The sequence below is a fragment of the Centruroides vittatus genome, unplaced genomic scaffold (genome assembly GCF_030686945.1).
Source record: "Centruroides vittatus isolate TY-2023 unplaced genomic scaffold, ASM3068694v2 contig_474, whole genome shotgun sequence".
Classification (NCBI taxonomy): domain Eukaryota; kingdom Metazoa; phylum Arthropoda; class Arachnida; order Scorpiones; family Buthidae; genus Centruroides; species Centruroides vittatus.
The window spans coordinates 3,683,288-3,705,790 of NW_027122266.1; the positions used below are offsets into that span (position 1 = coordinate 3,683,288).

General features: G+C 27.3%; 1 protein-coding gene across 1 annotated transcript in view; it reads right to left on the reverse strand.

Annotated features, from left to right (window-relative positions):
- LOC136977760 (uncharacterized) overlaps positions 1–12,115 on the reverse strand; it is a 30,657-nt gene extending 18,542 nt beyond the window's left edge. Inside the window, exons 1-2 of the mRNA XM_067273308.1 lie at positions 11,998–12,115; positions 1,551–1,680 (exon numbers count right to left, since the gene is read on the reverse strand). Coding sequence (XP_067129409.1) covers positions 1,551–1,680; positions 11,998–12,046 — 179 coding nt within the window. The 5' untranslated portion in view covers positions 12,047–12,115. The remainder of the gene's footprint in view (positions 1–1,550; positions 1,681–11,997) is intronic.
- Between the last annotated feature and the right edge of the window lie 10,388 nt (positions 12,116–22,503).

Consider the following 22,503-nt stretch of genomic DNA (forward strand, 5'->3'; position numbering starts at 1 on the left):
ATAATTCCTGTTTAGTTATACTGTAAGCTAACTAGATAAGTTTATGTATTTACACAGATTTTTTAAAATTAATTGATGAATTGATAATTGATGAATTTTGAAAAAGTATTAATCACTTGCATTTAGCAAGTGATTAATACTTTTTCAAAATTCATACCGTTCATCAAGTGATTAATATTTTTTCAAAATTCATACCGTTCTATGAAGATATTACTTAAAATTAACAATTGAAAATTAATAAAGCAGTATTTATTTAATTGTAAATTAATCTGTTCTATTTTATTACACGCATAATTTTTGTTAATAATGTCATATAATATAGAGATTATAAACGTAATAAATAAAAATGAAAATTTATAACACATAAAGAATAATTCAAAATGTTTCGCTTGAAATATATAAATTTTTAAAATAAAATAAACATTTTCAATGGAAATTTTATACCGATAAGTTTTGCAATAAATTGATAATATTAATAAGTTATGTACGAAACAAGTAGTGAAATATCCATAAAGATATGTAAAAATTGTATAAAATATTATTCTCAACGGTGATTATTTAATAACTAGAATAATAAATATTACTATTAATATTTTCTTATCAATAAACAATTAATTTTTAATTAAATTAATAACTTTTTCTCACTATATCAAATTAATTGTATAAATAAAGCTAATAATTTAATACAAAAGATAAGAATGCCATTCTTTATAAAGTATTTTCAAGTACAAAATTCATAAACAGTAAATAGCATTTTTCAGTTACTCGTATAAAGCATGTAATGGTATAATATAATAAGAACAATTAAACGATCATTAAAGAGCTACTGATACTATGTAATTAGTTTAGTAATAAAATACTAATCACAGGAAAGTTTCAGAATACATTGCATTATTTTATATAAATGTACAAAAATAAATAAATAAAATAAAAGAATTGTATATAGAAATAATATTGAAAAAAAAACTCTAGAAGTATATTCTGGATAAAGTCAAAAAGATAACGAGAAAAACATAATAAAATAAGCTAAATTTGTCTTAAAACAGCTAATTAAGTATGTATTTAAATACAATACTGTATATTTAAAAAAATAATAACATCAAAAATTTAGTTTTCAAATCAGAGAATCAAATAATTTAAAAATAAACATATATACTATATTTATCTCGTTTCAATAAAAGAGAAAACACCATTGTGAAGTAAATAAGAACAAAATGAAAATGAAGAGTAATAATGAAATAGTTTATTTTAAAAAAATATAATTTATAAATGATATTTAACTTTAGAATTGTTTATAATATTCTATGTAATTTACATACATTTATAATTTTTTATAAATTCAAAATGAATAAAAATATAATAAAAAAATTGAGAACAAATGATTCTTTAACTTAAAGTAATAATTTACTACATTTTGAATATGTTTTATTAATCTTAAAAAACGTAAACGTAGAAAATAAAGAATAAAAAAGAAAATCAGAATTTAAATAATTCACATTTTACAGCCAGTGTCTGTATCTTCCATTTTAGTTAGACTTAAATATACTAACTGACAGACATTTGTCAGCTCCTCTTTGGTGGTTGCAAATGCCAATTTTTTACTTTTCGTCACTTCTTGCAAAGAAGCCATACACTTCTGGAAATTCTCCAAGGAACAATTGAAGCTTTTCCCATTGAATTCTGAAAAAAAAATATTAAAAATACTTTTTACAATATATGCATGTACTGAATTTTTCTTATACAGTTTAAATCCGATAGTTTTTTTAAATAATATAAATAGTAATATACATATAGACATATTAAAGATAATATTGTATGTTAGTAGACCTAATAGTGGAATTAAAACATATTTAAATCTATAAAATAAAGAAAAACCAGATGCATAAATACATTCAAGGAACAATTAACGTAAGAAGCTAAAAATTAGCTAACCGAGATTTTACTTTGAGATTTATTTCTTCTAACTGTAATTTTACAATAGGAAAGAATTCATTCGATTTTCTATTAGGATTAAAATTGTAGTTAGTAGAAAATTTAAATGTAACAATAATTAAATAAATTAAAAGTCCAAAGATTTGAAGGTTTATAAAAAAGCAAAACAATGAACGTGTAAACGTCTAAACGTAAAAAAAAACTTCTATTCAATATTGATGATAGTGTTTTGTGGACGTTAACTATTTTTCATTCCATGGTATTAAATGTAGCACCTGTCTGAAAAAGAATAAAGTTCGTATCAGCAAAAGTCGAATCCGGATTTGATCTGGGTTCGATTTTTGCTGATAAAATTGTGCGATAAAATATTGCTGATAAAAAATTGTGAATAGACTGGTGTCACTGGACATGTAATCTGTTGACACTAGTCTATTCATCTCTGTATCAGAAAATAAAATCATTGGATTTATTTATATTTTTGCTTTTATTTTGATCATTTAATAAATTGTGAAACCTATCTCAGAAAATATACGGGCTTTTCAGAAAAGAAAATTATAAATAATAACATTTGTTAGTTTATTTATCTGATATTTTATTAATGTTGGCGAAGATTTTATTCTTAAAATTGAAAAAAAAATTACTCTTTCAATATCTGTACAAATACTTTTTAAGTTGTATCTTCTTATATAATATTAACTAATTTATTTCTAGTCACCATTCCTTGATTCTTCTAATAGTTTACATTAATTACGTTATTTATAAACTTCAGGACTATAGTTCAGTACAACCTGTTCAAAACGGAACCTGAATAAAAAGCAAACTTGCCTAAAACGGAACATCTCTTCGGAACGGAGTGATTTTCTATGTTAAAAAACCTATTTAGAACGGAAACCTGCCAAACAGGATAAAATATTTGGTATCGTGCGATTCCGGTTTATACAGTTTACTGTATATCCATTATTTAAATCTTGAATAGCATTTCGGCGATTATAATTCAAAAACACCGTAATGATTATATTATATAGCAATTCTTGAATAAAATTTTCTAGTATTGGTTAAAAACAAAATGATTATTTAGATTAGTGTCCCGTAAATTCTTTTACCGACAATCCATTATTTAGATAGCAATTTGAACGTTTCCAATTACTTTTTAGTCTATTTTAATTTTTATTATTTAATAAGTTACTAACATACTGTGAGGTTTGGTTGGTTTATATTTTCCTGTTTATATGTCAAATTTTATTAAAGCTTTCAAGCAACCTATAAAATGATTTTTATTACTTCTTTGTGGTCGCGAATTTGCGTATCTTAAGCATTTTCTTTATATAATATAAAAACAAAGTTATATGATATATGAAAACGAAGTATTTTTCTAATATATCGTACGTTTTGTCATGTATAAGTCTATACCAAAAAATACAATATTCGTTCAGAATTTTCTGAACGATGAACTCAGTCACTTGCAAAAAGATAGAGTCACGATGTTTGTTGAGACTATATAAGATTTTAATAACTATAAATAAAAATAGTTATTTATTTGTTTAAATGTATATAATAACTGTTTATACAATACGAATAATAAGTCATTTAATTTATTGGATATGAAACAATAAAGAAAACTTATGTTTAATTATTAGCAAAATGTTAAAGCAGTCAAAGTTTACAAATGTAACAACTAATGTCGGGGTAGGATCGTGTAAGAACACGATTCCCGCCGTTTTTTAAAAATGGTAACGATCGCCGTTGCAAAAGGACGGTTGAGGAAGCGACTGTTGGATTTTGAATGCGTAACCGCTGATTGGTCGGCAGATCACGCCACCAGCGGACCTCCGTTAAAGCTACGACCAGCGTAAATCAGTGATTGGTCGACGGCTACAAAAGGTTAATGTCGGAGCGGGAGATTCCCGTTCGTCAAAGTTAGCTTCGGAGCTTCAGGTCTACATAGAGTTCATCCAGGAACTTCAGGTTACTCGTCAAGTTCACTTCAAGTTTGCCGTGGAACTTCATATTGATAGCAAGTTCGTCCAGAGATGTTTATTCACACAGAAGCCAACAAAAGTTAGTAGTTTTCAATACAGCATAATCGTCGCAAGGTGCCTTCTCGACGAACCAGATCAGAATATACGACCTAATTGCACTTCTGAACTTTGTTATTGTTATTGACGCACCGAATTGGTCGCCAATCGAGTACGAATTGTACAGTTTAAACTTCACTATTAGTAAATTAATTTTCTCTTACAATACTCCGAAAATTTAATAATATGAATAGGTATGCTATCAATTAGTTTGTGACGAATTTCAACTGTTATTGATTTATACGCATTCCTAAATATTTTTTAAGATTATTATATCTTTTACACTAATATTGTTTCCCTCATTCATACATGTTTTCTAACGGGTTTAGATCTAGACTTGGTGTTAGCCAATAGCAATCCATTGTAACCCAGCTCCTATTTTAACTAAATATAAAAATATAAAAAAATCTTACCACTGTATTTCAATTTTATTACTAAAAGTTTTTCGGCTCTATGAGCCTTCGTCATGTAAATTGTGCTCGAATTCGGAACAACATAACATTGAATGTTCTTTTGCAAATTCAAAACGGAATAAACAAGAATATAGTTAACGAATTTTTTAACATTAAAATCCTAAATTACTATAGTAATAATAAACTATCTCCAAAAATTAATACAATAACCTAACTAATTAATATTTTAGTTTGACAACTGTTCAATATTCTTTACATATTACAAGGTGTTTTTACTCGTCCCAAGACATTTTTGATAGCGTATTTCCATGCCGTTGAAAAATCCCTGTACGTCCCTGGTGTTAACGCATTCATTTCTAGGTTTGTGTTTAAAAATCTAAATTTTTTCTTCATTAATGATTTTAGATTCTTCCCAAAGTACCGAAGTTCCTTTCACGTTTGCGACTGCTCTGAATTAAAAAACACCAATATGATGTAAGGAAATAGAAAAACACGGCGACGGCCGTGTTTTCTATTTCCTTACATCATATTGGTGTTTTTAATTCTGGTTTTAAATTCTTCTTAGTTACTTCAACATACGCTGTTTTTAGGTTACGCTCTTTATTAAGTATCGGGATCTTGTACACTCCTGCTTTAGTTTCTTCTGGGAATGGATCCTTGTCGTTTCGCCCTACACGATATAAATTAGGAGCTCTTTTATATACGATTTAAGAGTTCTTTTGTTTGGAAAGCTCCTTCATTATATGCCTGGTCTCCTTTTGGTATGTGAACTTTCTACGAACCATCTTATTTGTTTTTTATTTTAATGGTACTGATCTTGTTATAACGATAAACCAGACTCTTAAACCATTTGTTAAAATATCCCAGTTCTTTAGTTATCCTTATGTTGTACACATGGGTTTTTTAAATTAAAGCTCTGAATGCGGACGCTGTTTTCTAAAAGATATGTTGGAGCATTAATTTTTTCCACAACTGATCTGAATAGTTTCCCATCCTTATGTATTTTTGCAAAGGCAAACAACCTGGGAATTGCTGGGCATGTTGGTTTACATTTCTTAAGGAATGTCCAATGTTTGGCCAATGAAGAGTTTTGTAATTTTCTAATTATGTATAATGTTGACGATAAAATGTTTTCAACTTCTATACATCGGGTATCTTCAATATACTTCTCTAATACTTCTAAATATGTGGACCTTTTTTGTAACTACCAAGTGTTTGCTTTTAGTAAGTATTAGCTTGTAACCATCTTTTAGTTATTTTTATGTTATTCTTTACAATATTTTTCTTTCTACGCTTCTGTGCTCGCAGTATAGTTTTCCGTCTAAAATAATCTTTATTTGTCTCGTTTAGGCCCTTTAGTTCCCTTTCCATTTCAGGAATGAACGAATTACCTAAGTCGTTTCCATCTGGAACGAAATTTGTGCATTTCTGTGTGGAGAAAGGAAATGACATCCCACAGCTGTCAGATGTTGTCTGGATTGCAGAGCTTGGTTTTGCTGTTGATATGACTTCCCTAATGAATGAACTAAAGGTCAAATAGCAGTGGAAGGGACTTTTTATGCATGAAATGTACCGCTTGGTGAAGGCTTTTATTAGAAAGTTGCAGGTTCTCTTAATTCAACTAAATGACAACATTCACATCCACTTGCCAAAACTGAATGAAGCCACACCTTCTGCTGACCACTACCACAGATACTCATCCATGCTCTCTGTATGTGAAATTTACAAGGCAATTTTAAAACTTTAAAACTGTTGAGAATGAAATCCATATGATCTCTTCCCCATTCACATGCAATGTGGAGAAAGCATCTAGTGATGTCCAGCTTGAGCTTATTGACCTGCAGTATGACGCACTTATAACAGAGCACTTCAGATCCGTCTTACTGCTCGAATTTTACTCTTCTTTCAAAGAGGAGAATTTTTGCCATAGGAGGCAAAAGATTCTAATCCTCTATGGATCCACCTATATATGTGAATAGACTTTCTCAGTGCTGAGGTTCGACAAATCCAAACACAGATCCTTTATCACTGATGTGCACCTCTTAGCAGTGCTTTGTATATCCACTTCAGACCTTCAGCCAGATTTCAGTGTACTTGTTAAAGCCAAAACAAACCTGATTTTTAAAAACAATTGTTCACCCCTACTTTAGCAACTTGTGTAGATTCATTTCCTGATGATATAACTATTTATCGCCAATACTTTCTCTAATTAGTAACAATACCGCCTCCATTTAGCATGTATAGTCTTTTGAATTCATTCATCTATTAACAACTTCTAAAACATGCTTTTCAAACTCAACCCAAATCATAATCGATGCACCACCCTGAACTCGTTTTTAAGTCATTGCGGTACATCTCTAAGGTCATTCCAATAGTTGTGAGTTCCATTTACGCAGTCTACGTTCTCAGAGAATATGATTATATTCTAATTATTCCAGTTTTTATTCTGATGTCAGGCGAAATCAAGGCGAACAGTGATGTAGTGGTGCTTTCTAGCAGGTTGTTCCATTCTTCGTGTATATTCTACATTTGGTGATGACTTAACAACTCGATAAATGGTCCAATAAGAACCAAGAAATTCTTTAGCAGTTTGTACTTTGTTTATTTTTGGTCATGGTTGTCAAATTTTTCAAAAGTTAATGTATTTAGCATGTGGCGATAGACATAGAAACGTTATTTTTTTCATAATTTTTATTGTTTTTTAAAAATCTGTTGGCAATATTAGTTATCTTCTTATTTTCAATGCAATTTCTCTGTTCGATAAATTGCCATAATCTTTTTAATCATTGATTTGTCAGTTTTCATAAACCATCAGTGTTTTGCATTTTCGTATACTTTCAATAGATATCTATCTAACTTAACAAATTAAAACCGAATATAAATTTTAACTATATAAGTAATAACTAAAAGAAACAAAAGTAAAAGAAATGAAACCTGATTTAAAACTGTCAATGAAATTGCCAAAAAACTTCATAAATAAACTAACGCATCTTTTTTGCAAAGGTAACTATTGACAATAAAAAGGTTTAATCAAATAAAAGCTGTTAGAATAACTTTTAATTTAAAAACTCAATTACTTGAAAAGAATGTAAAACTCTATACATTTTTAATCAAAGTTTGCATTTTTTACTGACTATCTTTTTGTACACATTTAATGTTTTTCGATATGATCGTGCGTATGAATGTTTAAGAAAAATCAATTGAAAAAAATCATAATCTGAAGCGAAAAAATTACTAACTTGCTGCCAAAAATTTATAATTTTTTTACGTGATTTTCATTCATTACTTTTCAGAATTTAAAATACCGGAAATAAAAGTTATTAATGTTTATTGCTTTATTAATGAGGCATCATATTCAGAAATATCGTCAATAATGCTGTATAATGACTACAATAATTGTTTTATTGAAAACCAGTTTCGTTTTTCTTTTAATCTAAAACGATTTAAACATTTAAACCATTTTTACAGCCTAATTTTGGTTGTTTTTAAAACTAACAAAATTATTCTAGAATTCCCGAGAAATAACGTAGAATTTTAAACTGTAATCACTAGAATATTATTAAAACATTCAAAAGCCACTTTATATAAGTTATGTATATGTATATTACACATAATTTAATTAAAAGCACATAGTTTGTTCCAGAATTCTCAGATATATTGTAAGAAAGATTATCCCGTCGATTAATGGACTTTTGAGCCATCTTGTATTTGTCTACGAAATACTTCTTGTAACTTGTAACTGGCATTGTAAGTTATAGATCATAATTTATATAGAAAGTGTACATGAAGAAATTTCCCGGATAATAAGCCTAAAAACTTTATACGTATATTTTATTTTGAGACAGCAAATCTGTAAATTGGATATAAAATTTAAAAATCAATTTATTTAATTGAGTAAAATCACGTTATCATTAAGAATCTTTTATAAACTAGAAAATTTTGTTGTTTCTTTCGCATATAGAAATTTTATTCTGTTAAATATAAAATGCAGGTTTTAAAATTACAAAACCAATATTTTCGTTTTAAGACAAAGACATTACATATAAGCTTAATACAACATTAAACGTTGTTTGCCTTTTAAATGCGTTTAAACCAACAAAAAATATTAAACTGTAACTTTTGTGAATCTATTTTCGATATTTATTGTTGTTCCTTTTTGTCAGAAAATGTTTTATATAAATGGAAATTTTTCCAAAATATACAAATATTCTATTTTTTTCTCCAGAGTATAATTTATGGTTTTTCAAGCATTTTAACTTTTGATTTGTTACTATTACATTTTTCTTACAAACAGTTTTTTATTACAAACATATACACATTCAACAGAATGCGTAGTCAATATTTACGTAAATTAGAATCATGTATTTGAATCTATTTCTCGGATTTGCTTATAAAATATTACTTAATCAATCAAGTTAATTAACACATTTAATAGATATAAAGTAACTTTTTAAAGCCATTTTGTAATTATTTAAGTTTATAAAAATCCAGTTTTAATAACAAGAGCATTGAATTTTTAATATGTAGAGCATATAAATAAATCTTTAGAAGTATTAATTTATTAAAATAATTATTTAAAGCTAGTTTTTTTATGTTATTTTAGTGATAAAATTTAATGTTTAAGAATGATAAGTGCAGAAAATCTAATACAGAATTACAATTTTGTAAGTATTAGTTTCATAAAAATACATTTTTTTTTATTTAGAAGTTACAAACAGAATAAGAAACCTTTTTAGTTAGAATAACGAGCTTCATTTTAATCAATCTCATTTCATAACACACATAAGGGTGTATTGTAGGTTGTATAAGTTATTGATTCAGCAAATGTATGCATATATTATATTTAAATATATATCCTTATTGAGAAGAGACTTCATTACTAAAAAACCATGATTAAAATAATAAGTTTTCACTATTTTATATTTTATACAGCAATAAAAGGTCATGTAAGATTTCTGAAGTTTTTTAGTAATTTTGTGGAATACTTTTAATCAATATTATTTAAATATTAAAGATATTCAAAATATTAAAGTAAACTTTAATATCTCGCTAACTTCTTTAAAATATTCAATGAAAATTAATACATCGAGTAGCATAAAAATTCATAAGAAAACATAAGCAATACCGCGATTTGTTTATATTTAAAATGATTGAAAAACAGAATATTCCCTTGAAATGTTTTAAAATTTAGTCATTTAAATTAAAAAGAAAATTATAATTTATCTAAAAAATAAATGTTTAGTTTTATTTATTTATAAAACTTTAAATTTTATATTAAAAAAAACATTAGGTTTAAACAGTACATGGTAATGACAATTTTTCTCTTCAGTAAAAGTAAAATAAAAAAATGAATATATAAATTGGAAAATTTTCGAAAGTTGTAGGATGTCTCTAGAGATCGCTGATAACATTTTGAAAATATTTAATTTATCTATAAAATATATTTCAAACTAAAATTTAATGTTATTCTAGACGAATAAAAGTAAGTAAAAAAGAAGTTTTGTTGACGATCGAAGTTTACATTTATTAGAAAATTTAAATGTTTTCATATTTAATAAAAATAATAATAATTTTAACTTATGAAATAAGTGGAAAAATAACACGTTAATTGCAATATATGAATTATTTTGCATACATATTAAAATAATAAATAAATATTATGGATAACAGATTTGAAAACTTACATTTAATAAAATTTATATGTATTTTAAAGATTATTTATTAAAAGTATAGCTAAACTTTAATTTATTTACCTCTAAACTAGGCACTGAATCGAGTGTTAAACTGAAGTATCAAACAATAAGAATTATATATAATAATAAAATTTACAAATAAGTTCGAATTTGAGAGTTTGAAAGTTACAAGAATTGGTGATAGTGACACCGATTGGAAGCCAAATCACGCAGTAATTCACGGATGCAGAAGGATTTACTATTTAATATTTATGGGAAAGAACCATTCATAAGTATACATATATTAGTGCATGATGAGAGTGGCACTATTTACGAGAACGCTATATCGAGATTTGACTGTATATAGAGTTCTAATTTACATATAATATATAATATATATTATAAATAAAAATTAATCTGTATTTACACTTGTATATTTAGTAAAATACTATTTATGAAACACCTTCTATAAATATTTGAATGTTTACATCCATGATTATGACAAACGTGTTTTTCTTTCTTAATATTCTGGTAGTAATATCAAAATCAATTAATATTTTATACAATGAATAAATTTCATTTTTAAAGTATGAATTGTTTTTTAAAGAATTTAGGAGAAAAAGACGAATTTATTTAATATGTATTAATATTGAAAAGTGAAAACGCAATGGAAGAATAAATATTTTATAGTAAAAGATGGGCTTTATATTTCGTAGAAAGAATTATCTTAATTGCAAAATTAATAGTCCCAAAGAGATTGATTATAAAGCTTATTTTAAATGTAAGACACGTTTCAACTTTTCAAGGAGTTTATTCAACAGATTTCTTTAGAAACTCTTGGTTTTTCTCTAAAGCTTTGTGTACTCTTACATTATTCAGTAAGTCTAATCACGAAATGAGTTTGTCGTCATAGGTATTTCATTTAATCTTTTAAGAAATTAAAAATATATTTTAAATAAATAAAATACAAAATTTTATTAGATTTACATTTAAAATAATTAAATAGCAAATTTAAAACTTATTTTATATAAAAGTTGTATTAAATTTTCTGTTAGTTATCCATGAATATGATGAAGAATTTATAGACATAAATAAATATAAATTCTTTAATCTTTCTTCTTAGAAAAGCATTCAATTTTACCCGATTTCTATATAAAATTAATTTAAAAACGTAAATTTATTAAGAGATTTTAAGTAATTTGTATTAATTTGTGACAGATATAATATTAAAATAATTATTTTGTGTTAAAGCACAGAGAAATTTTAAAAGAAGCGCTTCAAACTATTTTTTAAATAAAGGTGGAAAGAATAATTTTCAATTTACAATATTGTAATATTCAAGTAAATAAATAAATTATTATAATTCGGCTTTTTCAATAAATATTAATTACATCATACAAAAATTTTTATAGACAACTCACATAAATATTTAAAAAATTAGTTAAACTAACTAAACTCCATTTGTCCTGCAAAATAATAAAATCTTAATAATATATATTATTTATTATTAATTTAATATTTTACGATCAAATATATAATAATTTATTCATATTTAATCAATTGCTTAAAGTTATTTATAATTAACAAGTAAAATATAAATGAAATTCTTAGAGAAATATTTACAATAATAATTTATTAAATAATATATTTCTAGATTATAAAAATATATTTACTTATCATTTTCTAGCATATTTTCATTAATTAATATTCAATTTAAATAATTCCGTGGTTTTTATTAAATAACTCAAAAATTTCAAATTTAAATACTAATGAAATTTTTGTTTGAATGTAAACGAGATATTTGAATCGAGTTTGAAGTACTAATTTTTCGACAAATGAATATATTAAAGTGTATCAATAAATTTATATTTAGGCTTTTAAGGAAGATATTATGATTAAACTTACCGTAAGACAAGCAAAGTAACATAAACAAAGTCTTGAGAGATGATTGCATGAAAGGACCCTCGGGAGACCCGGTTGTATACGTCGTGTCTCCTATAGCTCCAATCACTAAGTGTAGCCGCACTTCTCATCCACCAACTGATCAATAGGAAAGGTTCATTCTATTGCACGCGGGCGGAGCACTCATATCCTTACACAGATCAAAGGTTAATAGTTTACTAAATGACGATAAACTTATACCACGACCTTTCATATAACTCACATTACCCATCACGTTTCTTTTTTATTTTATGTTCTTTATCCATAAAAAAAAGCATTTGATAGAAGGATTACGTAGGGTTACGTAAGATAAAACTAATTAAAATTTCTTATATAAAATTTTATTATTTATACATCAAAAGAAAAATTGAATAAGGTTATTGTTACATAAGTTTAAATTATTTTAAATAAAGTGCAATACGCTCGATTTATATAATTGGAAAGAGTAAGAAACTTATTTATCTTGTTTAACTTGATTTATTATATACAAAATAAAAATATAATTAAATATTCTGAATTTACCATTCCATTAAGAGACTTTCTAGTAAATTTATTTAAATAATTAAATTGAAAAAAACAAATAAAATAAAATAAAGGTTAGAAAGAAAACAAAAAAAAAGGAGAATTGATTAGAAGCTTGTATATTCTTAATTTATTTACATTACTAGTTTTATATATTATAGTGTTATTGCGTAATTGTAGTTATATCAATATTTAATCTTAAAAGAAATGCATTAACAATATAAAGTGAGCTAAAGATAGATCTAAACCTTCAGTATACTACTTCTAAGAGTTCTTAAAATAAATATAAGAATTACTTTAGAAAGAAAAGTATAATATGACATGTGTAAATTTAATATAATAAAAAATTAAATTTTTATCATAACAGTTATTTGCAATTTAGTAAAATATTAAATTAAACAACTGTTTTTTTCTTTTTTTAAGCTTCATTACATTTGAAACTTTTATATATAGAAGAAATTTTCATCTAATTATCATGTTAAAATATACTCTTACGAAATATAAAAACAAAGAAACTTTGAACATTTTTCTATTGAAATTCACTTACTAGTAAAGGAAATTTGAGAAGTTTTAACACATCTTAGCATATTCTGTCAATGTTTATTGAATAAAGCATTTTTCTTGCCGAAGTTTACTGTCCAGTGTAATGTCAAATATTATCATTGACAGATTTTTCACAAGTAGAAACAACTTATCATCATTCTCTCATAATATATAACATTTACTTTAGTAAAACTTTTCGTCATAATAAATAATTTCCCAGTTGATAAATTTTTATTACGTCAAAACTTTTCAGTCAGATTGTCACTATTCTGTTTTTAGATCAGATAAAAATAATATATATATATATAATGCAAAAATTTCTGAATTTCAAATAGAATAAATTGTGATTATTTAAAATTAATGAAGCTAATTTGTGCTGTAGTACAATTTACAATTAAAATACAATTAAAATGATCATTTAATTTAATTATTCTTTTCAAAAGTAACTGAAAGATATGATTAATGAGGAAAGCTTGCTTATATCATTGAAAGTCGTCATTTTTATACACTTGTTATAAATATGACCATTTTAAATTATTTATTTCGATATTGATAAAAACAATCATATAATGAATTGTTTAAAGTGTAAGCTAGACGGACGAATGGCCGAGGTTAAGACGTCAGCCTATCACTCTGAGAAACCCGGGATTGAATTTGGGCGAGTAACTCTAGAAATTTTTCTAAAGATATTGTCGGGTCCAGTCCTTCTTCATTGGGGCCCTGGCTCAATCCATAACGGGCATGGAAGAAAAGCCATTGAAAATAAAAAAAAGAATACTTTATTAAGAAATTAAGTCAATGTATAACTAGATCGTTGAGAATAAAAGCAATGAATGTAAACTATTCTTCCAGTTAATATAACCGATTACTGTTTTCCTATGTTTTGTTGAAGATTGTGTATTCTATGTTTCTGTCAATAGCTGTAATGCTAATTTACTAAAAGATAAACTGGGCGGTGATACATATACAGTATATCGCCTATACGTCAAATCCGGAATTTTGCTCGTTTCGTGAAATGGGCAAAATTTTGTGTAATTTGACAATATTCCATCCAAATTCACAAAATTGTCAATTGTGCCAAATGACAACAGAGCACATTGTTGTAAATTTATGAACTTAGTATTTTAAAAAGTTTTCATTTACTATTGTTTTTAGATTTCTAATTTCGCTGTAAATATTTATATTTTTATTATGTATAATTAAGCTATAATCTAGCATTTTAATATATTTAATTATTAATAGAATTGCATTTTAGTCGTGCAACTAGCATTTCTGTGCTCAAATATAACTTCCAGTATTTTATTTTTTATTTTATGGTATTACATTCTGTTCAATGATGGTAAACGTTTCGAATTAATTTTTGATAAGCGGTTAAGACATCAGACCAGTAATCGTTATTTAATGTCATAAACTCGTCAATTTTTATTTTAATATAAAATTAAAAAGCGATAAAATAATTATTGATTAAAAATCATTTATATTATACTACTAATTCCCCCATTTTCTGACGAAACTGAATATAAATATAAGATCTTTACCATTTTTATTTATTCGATTACATTTTTTTAATCGAATAAATAAAACTTAAAATATAAATCTCCAGAACGTATAAATTCATTTTATATATTATTAAATGAATATTATTAGTTCGGTTTTATTAATACAAAGTAATACAACACAGGAGAGATCTGGTGATGGGCGAATGCCTCACGGAAGATTTTTATGGAAGACAGGTACCAACTTAGGTGCTACTAACGTGAAGAAAACCGAAAATGCACGTGGCTGGCCCGTTAGGCGAGGCCAGTGTTCAGTGGTTCTATCCAATCCGTCACTGATGGGCGTAAACATTATTAGGAAATATAAAATAGCATTAATTAAGTAAAAATACTAAAATATATCTTCGCATGACGTTTAATAAGCATAATTCTATGATCGAAACAATTGTAGGTAAAAAATATTGATATTTGGAAAATATAAAATGACGATTTCACGAAAAAAGCAATTCAGAATTTCGTGAATTCGGCAGAAAATTTTACTAATTCATGAATTTGGCAGTTGACGTACAAAGTCCACATATTATGTGTAAACATATTACACAAATGTTTACACGTGAATAGGAAATATACCCGAATTTGGCGTAACAGGAAAATGGAACAAATCGATGTAGATATAGCATTATAGGGATGCAAAGCGATAACTATAGTATACTATACGTCCTTTCAACTTTCATTTACGTTTTTTCACATCGTGTATAAATAATATACTTAACAACACAAGCATAGAGAAAAGAAATTTGACATCGTTTAGTTGATTAATGTTTTTTCGAAATACTATTAGATAAGTCGTGTTATATTAGACATAACTCACAATGTCAGATTGCTGAATGACAGGCATTAATGGCATCAAATTGCTACTATTGGCTTCTAATCCAATCAGATTAGTAACTTTCATGGATGGATTGTTCTGATTATTCACTATGCCACCTTTATTACAAGCCTAAATTAATTCACGAAGAGCATGGAAAGACTTACGGAGAGTGTCACGAGAAGCCTTTGAACTTACTGTTTTTTCTGAAGCACGTCTATTGGAAGCACATGATTTTTTGTATATTTTTCTTTTACTTTTGTGCTTAAGTTTAGTTATTTTCCAATGGGACAACCCAGAATGCGAGAACTACATACCTAGGTTATTATCGTTTTTTTTCCTTTGTTGATTATTTGCATTACGCGTGAATTCAAATTGGTTGAGGCGTTGTGGAAATTAAGCTACTCATAAAAAAGTCACCGTATATACGAAAATAAATTATTTGCAGCAATTTATATTACAGCAGTGTATTAGCGTTTCCAACAGCGGTTTTTTCAACATAGATTATCATTGTTTTCTGATGAGAAAAATTAAGAATTGTGGAAGAATGTCAAGCTCTGCTTATTTTTTATAAGTCTGAGTTTGTGAAAAGGGATGTTGTCCTAAAATTGATTATGCTATGCAATTTCGATATAACTTATATAAAAAAAAATCTAGCAACGAATTGCTTAACTTTCCCGGGGACAACATTTAAACTTACGTATGGCGCCATCTGTTATGATATTTTATTAATAAAAATTTTTATGTGATTAATTATTATATAATGGCAAAAAAACTTAACTTTAAGGATAGGAATGAGTTTTATAAAAAAAAATTGCTAATTCCAATAACCATAAAATACATCTCGATCTTCCCATCCCCGTACCTTTAACCACCAAAATTTAATAGCATCAATCCCCTAATACGCAAAGTTCTCTACAAAACTTCAGAAATTTTAAACAAAAATCACAGGAGTTATTAAGCTTGAAAATGGTTAAACAAAATTACGTTCCTCACACACACTAACATCCATAAATACAGAAAACAAACCAAATTTTTAAGCATTTCTGGACGTTTGAAGGTCCCGAGTCCAAAAATGTATAAAAACTTCGGGGGGGGGTCAATTTCGGACCGATCGCCATACTTTTGCTCTGTTATATATACCAGAGTCTGGAAAGTAATTTTATATATGAGTTAGATTATGAAAATTATTCAGAAGTGAGGTATCAAAATGAAGAAATTTGGAAAATGTCATATCAAACAACATTGTACTAAAACACTGTTCTAAAGAAACATAATGATGCAATCTTGGATTCTACACTTAAAAAGTTTATGTTCATTAATGAGGATAGTGTAAAAATTTTTATATCTGTTTCGCTATCCGAATAAAATATTACGTATTGAATATAATTAGTATTTTAAAAAGTTAATTTGCTTAGATTTATTAGGAGTTTGAGAACCAGAAATCTGGAAAGTATCAAAGAATAAGATATTCGTTGATCTTTAATCTTCCCAAATGTTTAATTTTATGAAATTTTTAGTATATTTTACGTATTGAATATTTTTAAAAAAATTGAGTAAAAGTAATTTTGTTTCTATATTTTAGTATTGAAGAACAACTTTATAAATTCTTTTTTAATTATATTTTTTATATCATAAGTTTGTAACTTCCTATACCTATGTAATCTGACGCGCAACATGTTTTGAATTTATTTTTGAATTGGATATATGAATGTAAATCCACAAATATTAATATAAAATACGTTGGCCTCACTTCTCATTGCTGACATGAAATATTTGAAAGGAAACAGACACCTTAAAAAACGAAATGATTCATTCGAAAACGGATACCGAATGATATGCGAATACGTTATCAGGAAAATCCAAAATCTCGAAACATATTTATTTGAGTGAGTCGTCAAAGTTTTTATCTCTGTTCACAATATGATATGAAATCAAATATTCTCAGCATTATAGTAAAAATATAAAAATAAGAGGAGAAAACGTAGCTTATACAACATATTTTTGTAGGAATATGAAGAGGTTATGACAAATCGGTAAATGTTTTTCAAATGTCCTTTAGAACCGTTCATTCCAGGAAGATCACCTTTGCTGTATCTCGAATGAGAGATAGCAAAGTTTGCAAGGGCTGTCGTATGAGGATTTCCCACGAGATTTAATCACGGATCCGAATTATTTGAAGTAGCATGGTCAATAGTCTCGTTTTGTATAATAAAGCTGTCGTTCAGGATACAGAGAGGGAGTGAATGGAGTACATGAGTGGAGTGCGAGGACTCCGTTTACAATTAAAATCTGTTTTATTTGAAATAGAGGATAGCTTACGAGCAAAAGTCTTCCTCTGAGGATGATTACGTGAGATCAGTACGGATTATTGTCCGGAGTAGTCTTCGACTCCCATTCCAAGTGTCAGCTGGCGTCTCTCGCTGCTTTTTGGTCCCGGGAGAGCCTTACTAGGCGATGGTCTCTGGAGATGGACACAGTTCGCTTCGCTGATACAGACTAGCACAGTCAAGCAGAGACATGACAACGTCTCGTTCCAACGAAGAAATGGAGGGAAACTTGCGGTCCAAGACGGATAGGAAAATCCTGATATGTCGGGGACCGAAACATCTCGTTTCGATGTGACACGAGTTCAAACACTCTGGTTGTCTCGATCCCGTGTCCTCACTTTCCAATTAGTTCTCGTTCTGTTGCATGGGCTTATTTGGGACCAAATTCGGGAACGAGGAGATGGGCGACATCTCCCTTTCTTTTAAAGTCGAATTCCAATCCCAACCTGAGATGTTTATTGAACTGTGGGGACCCGTAATTCATTGTATTGTGTCTGTAATAGTTTCCAGTTGCCCTCGAGTGACAAGCTGTTTAAAACAAAACTTCCTTCTGTTTTTTTACAGTTGTCGAAATGAGAGGTCGAATTCCCCGTTCGATTCTCCCTCTCTCTTTTATGAATTTCTTTGTATATAAATCATTTTTTAAACATTTTCATTTATTTTGTGAGGGATTCGGACCAGGTCTGAAGAAAGATAAATTAGTCAGAACATCAAACTTGAATTTTCAGAACATCAAACTTGAATTTATTTAAAAAAGCTAGCAAAAGCTCTTTCTCGACTTTCTGGCACCCGAACAGGAGGTTAAGAGTGCAGGAAGAAAGCTCAATAATTTTCAATAATATACTCAATAATATCCTAATATAATTTATATCCTAAATTATATTAGGATAAAATTTAAATAATAAATGCTTAAAAGGAGTAATTTTTGATGAATTGTGAGAAATTTCTGTATTTAAAAGAGCCCATAAAAATAATCAAAGTCAAAGAATAATAAGCAGAGTAATGTGCTTAATATTATAATTTTAATTATACTTGAGTTTATTTATTAAAAATCCTCACCGAAGTGAAAATTTTCTATTTAAAAATCAAACAAACAAACAGTTAAAATTATCAATGTAATTTGTATTCAAGCAATCGGGTTGTAGATTTCCGTTTTGTTGAAAGATTTTTCACAAGTAAACTCAAGTACAATTGAATTGTAATAGCCTATTAATTATAATTAATAAATTGCTGCTAGAAACATTAGAATATAACGTGCTGTTTATTATACTATATTAAGAAGAGACTTTCATTTATATCATGATGTAAAACACTTAAAAGTTTCTTCTTAATAGAGTTTTTACTTAATAATATAAGTTAAATACGGTATTTTCTCGATTAAACCCACGGATTCAAATAAACCCCGGGTTGATAAGCACGGGGAGCACGTTGAATCATTGCACTATATAAAATAATGTAGTTTAGAATGTCAGGTAGGATATTTAAAGTATTTCAATTTTTACGCATTCGTCACTTATTGCAAAGTAATAAACGCTGACGTCGGAAAGTTTCCGGGATTTGAAAGAAATCCCAGGGGATACGTATGTTTTAAAAGTAAACTCTCGAAGTTTATTGGAGGAAATACGATATATCAGAAAATAAAAGTTATCTTAATCCTTATTTCAATAATACTTTTTAAAAAGCAACATCCGCCGCAGCCATCATTTATGATAAATTTTTTTAAGCCATTGCTTTTTCCTCAAACATAATATTCAAATAGTACTTTATACCAAGAGGAATAATAAAAAATTGCGTGATAAACAAAGAATAAAATAAAAATGATATAAAAAAGTAATGTAAACAACTACATAAACAATTTAGATTGTTAACATAAATTTAGATAAACATGAAAACAATCTATAAGTTATATTGTATGAAATGCCCAAGTGAAATGACATTATTGACAGTCAAAGTCTTATTGGTGGCAACATCTAGCTTTACAAAATGGTTTTACATCTGGAGTAGTATATGTTTTGACGTTTGAGTACTTGATTGTTTACAAAATGTTTTTGTTTAGAATGGAAATAAAAGTAGATATAAGCGCTATAATAACTTTTCAGGGAAATTTGAGACTCGTTAAAGAAAGTGAAGCAGTTTATAATACTGGTCACGTAATAGTATGTAAAATAATGGCTGAAAATGTAAATAAAATTACAATTGTTGGAGATGTTTAAAACAAGCAAATTATATTGCAAACTTTACAAAATTTCAGAGAAATTGTTAAAAGATTTGCGTGAATAGACAGTAAAATGTTTCTATAAAGCTGGCCAAAGCGAAAAATGTGAAGTTTTAATATTTATTTATTTATTCTACGTAAGGTCTTTGTTATCCTCTGGAAAGGGAAACAAATTAATTTGGGTTTAGATAAATGGAAATAATATACAAATGAACAGATTATTATAATGAAAAACAGATTGATATATGGAGGTATTAATACAAACTACCTACAATTAATCAATAATATGATTATGTTGAGATAAAGAAAAAAATAGTATTATTTGGAATAAAACGTTAAAAGCTTTACTTAATCCGTAAAAAAAAATATAAAATTTTATTCTTTTTTTACGTATCAACTAAAGCTTTGTAATTGTTTTAACTAAAACACAAAAATATCACAAAATAACATGTACTGTACCCATTTCTGCGATTATTATATCAACGGAAACCGGCCTAAACGGGAAAATTCTTAGAAACGCTAATTCATAAATCCTTTATCTATCGTATCCATACTGTTGCAATTTTAACATATGTATTTTTGTTTATTTGTAGATACATTTGCTAATTATTTTACAGAAATAAATTGCAGAAATTAAGTTGTACCTATTTAGAGCAGTTATAGGATTCTGTTGGATTAAAACTAAATAATAATAAAGAAGATTACAAAAAGGATGACCACAGAAAGATTTATGGCATCCTGAAATAACAAATTATAAGAAACAGCTGCATGAGGTACTATTCCGAAAAAACTTTGCATTTTCAGCAATATTTATAATTATTTTTTAAATATTTTTTGAGTTCCTTAATATAACAGTGATGCAAGTCAATTTTTAAAAAAAAATTTCAGCCAGGAGAGCAACTCTTTAGAATTTTTCATATACCTTTGGCTCTGTCTCTCAACACTCGACCGTCCACAATGAAGAATGTTATGGGCCTGGTCGACTGCATAATTTATGTTGATAAAAGACCTTAATGTTCACAGGACGAGAATAATTAAAAAAGAAAAACAAGCAAGAATTATTGTGGCTTCGTCACAATGCTGGCCTGATATTTTTAATTTGTTTACATTTAAATACATGTATATGATCTCAATATTAATGTCTAGCCCCTGTATATCATACTTTCCCTGACAATAACAGTGTCATGCAGCTCATCAATTCAAAAATTTTCTCCGTTCCGGAGAAAATTTTTGAATTGATGACGTGACATCCGACACGTTATTTCAATTCAAAAATTTTCTCCGTTCCGGAGAAAATTTTTGAATTGAAATAACGTGACTTCCGGACCAAACATAAAGTTCATGTAAAGTTTAATCGGGGTCTTCTGCTCCAAAGTTTTCCATATTTGGTCCCGTCTATCTAAGGCTGTTTACGAGATTAAAGAAGAAAGACAGACGGACTACATTAAGAATTTATATGTCTACAATTTTTTAAAAATTGCTGCCCAATAACTAGTATAGTAATATTTTAAGCAAAGACTCATCTCTAAAAAAAATTCATTTGAAAGAAGACATTCGCCGTTTGTTGATTTTTAAAATTAAAATCCACGCACTGTAATATTACAATCGAAAAGTGAAAAATTAATGAGATTTCGATTTTGTTTTTAATGATACTACGTTTACACGTAGTTCAAATACGAAAGTAGCGCGACGTTATCTTACCTGCTACGGTTTTCAAGATGGCCACTGGATGTCAACTACTTTGTTTTCAACCGCTAGTAATCGAAATGTTAACCTAATTTTTATCCCTAGAAGATAAAATCTGTTACGTAAGTTTTATATTAAATTCTTAAATTAGATAAGTTTATCGATTTATAACTAACACTCATCGTCCTACAAGAAGAAATATCGTTATTTATTAACACGCTCACTGCCAATAGATGCAATTTTACGTCATGTAAAGTTCACGCAAAATCGCATCATAAAACTTTCACATGATACGATTTTGGATGCAAGTTACAAATGAATAAGTAAAGATTTTCATCACAAAGCAGTGTAGTGACACACATCTATGTATGTAATAATCTAAAGCGTAAACAAGGAACTTTAAAACAATATAATGTTCATGTTATTGATTTATGTATAATTGATGCTTCGTTTGCATTCAGTTTATATTCATAAATAATTTACATAATGATTTTTCATGTAAAAAAATAATCTTGACTAACTACATTTATATATACGTTTATATATTATTACATAACTACCTGATTAATGTAATATTACTATGAAAAAAATAAAAATATTCTCTATAGTTTATTGAAATAATCATTATATGTGAGACTAAAGAATTGCAGACAAACAGAAATTTTACAAGAACATTAATAGAAATATCATACTTAGTAGAAAAATTGTATTTAACGTTTATGGCGAATTAACCGACTTACATCCAAACAAACCACTGAATTGTTGAATTAACTGCAGAGTTTACTAGCATTAAGATCGTTAATTTGAAAT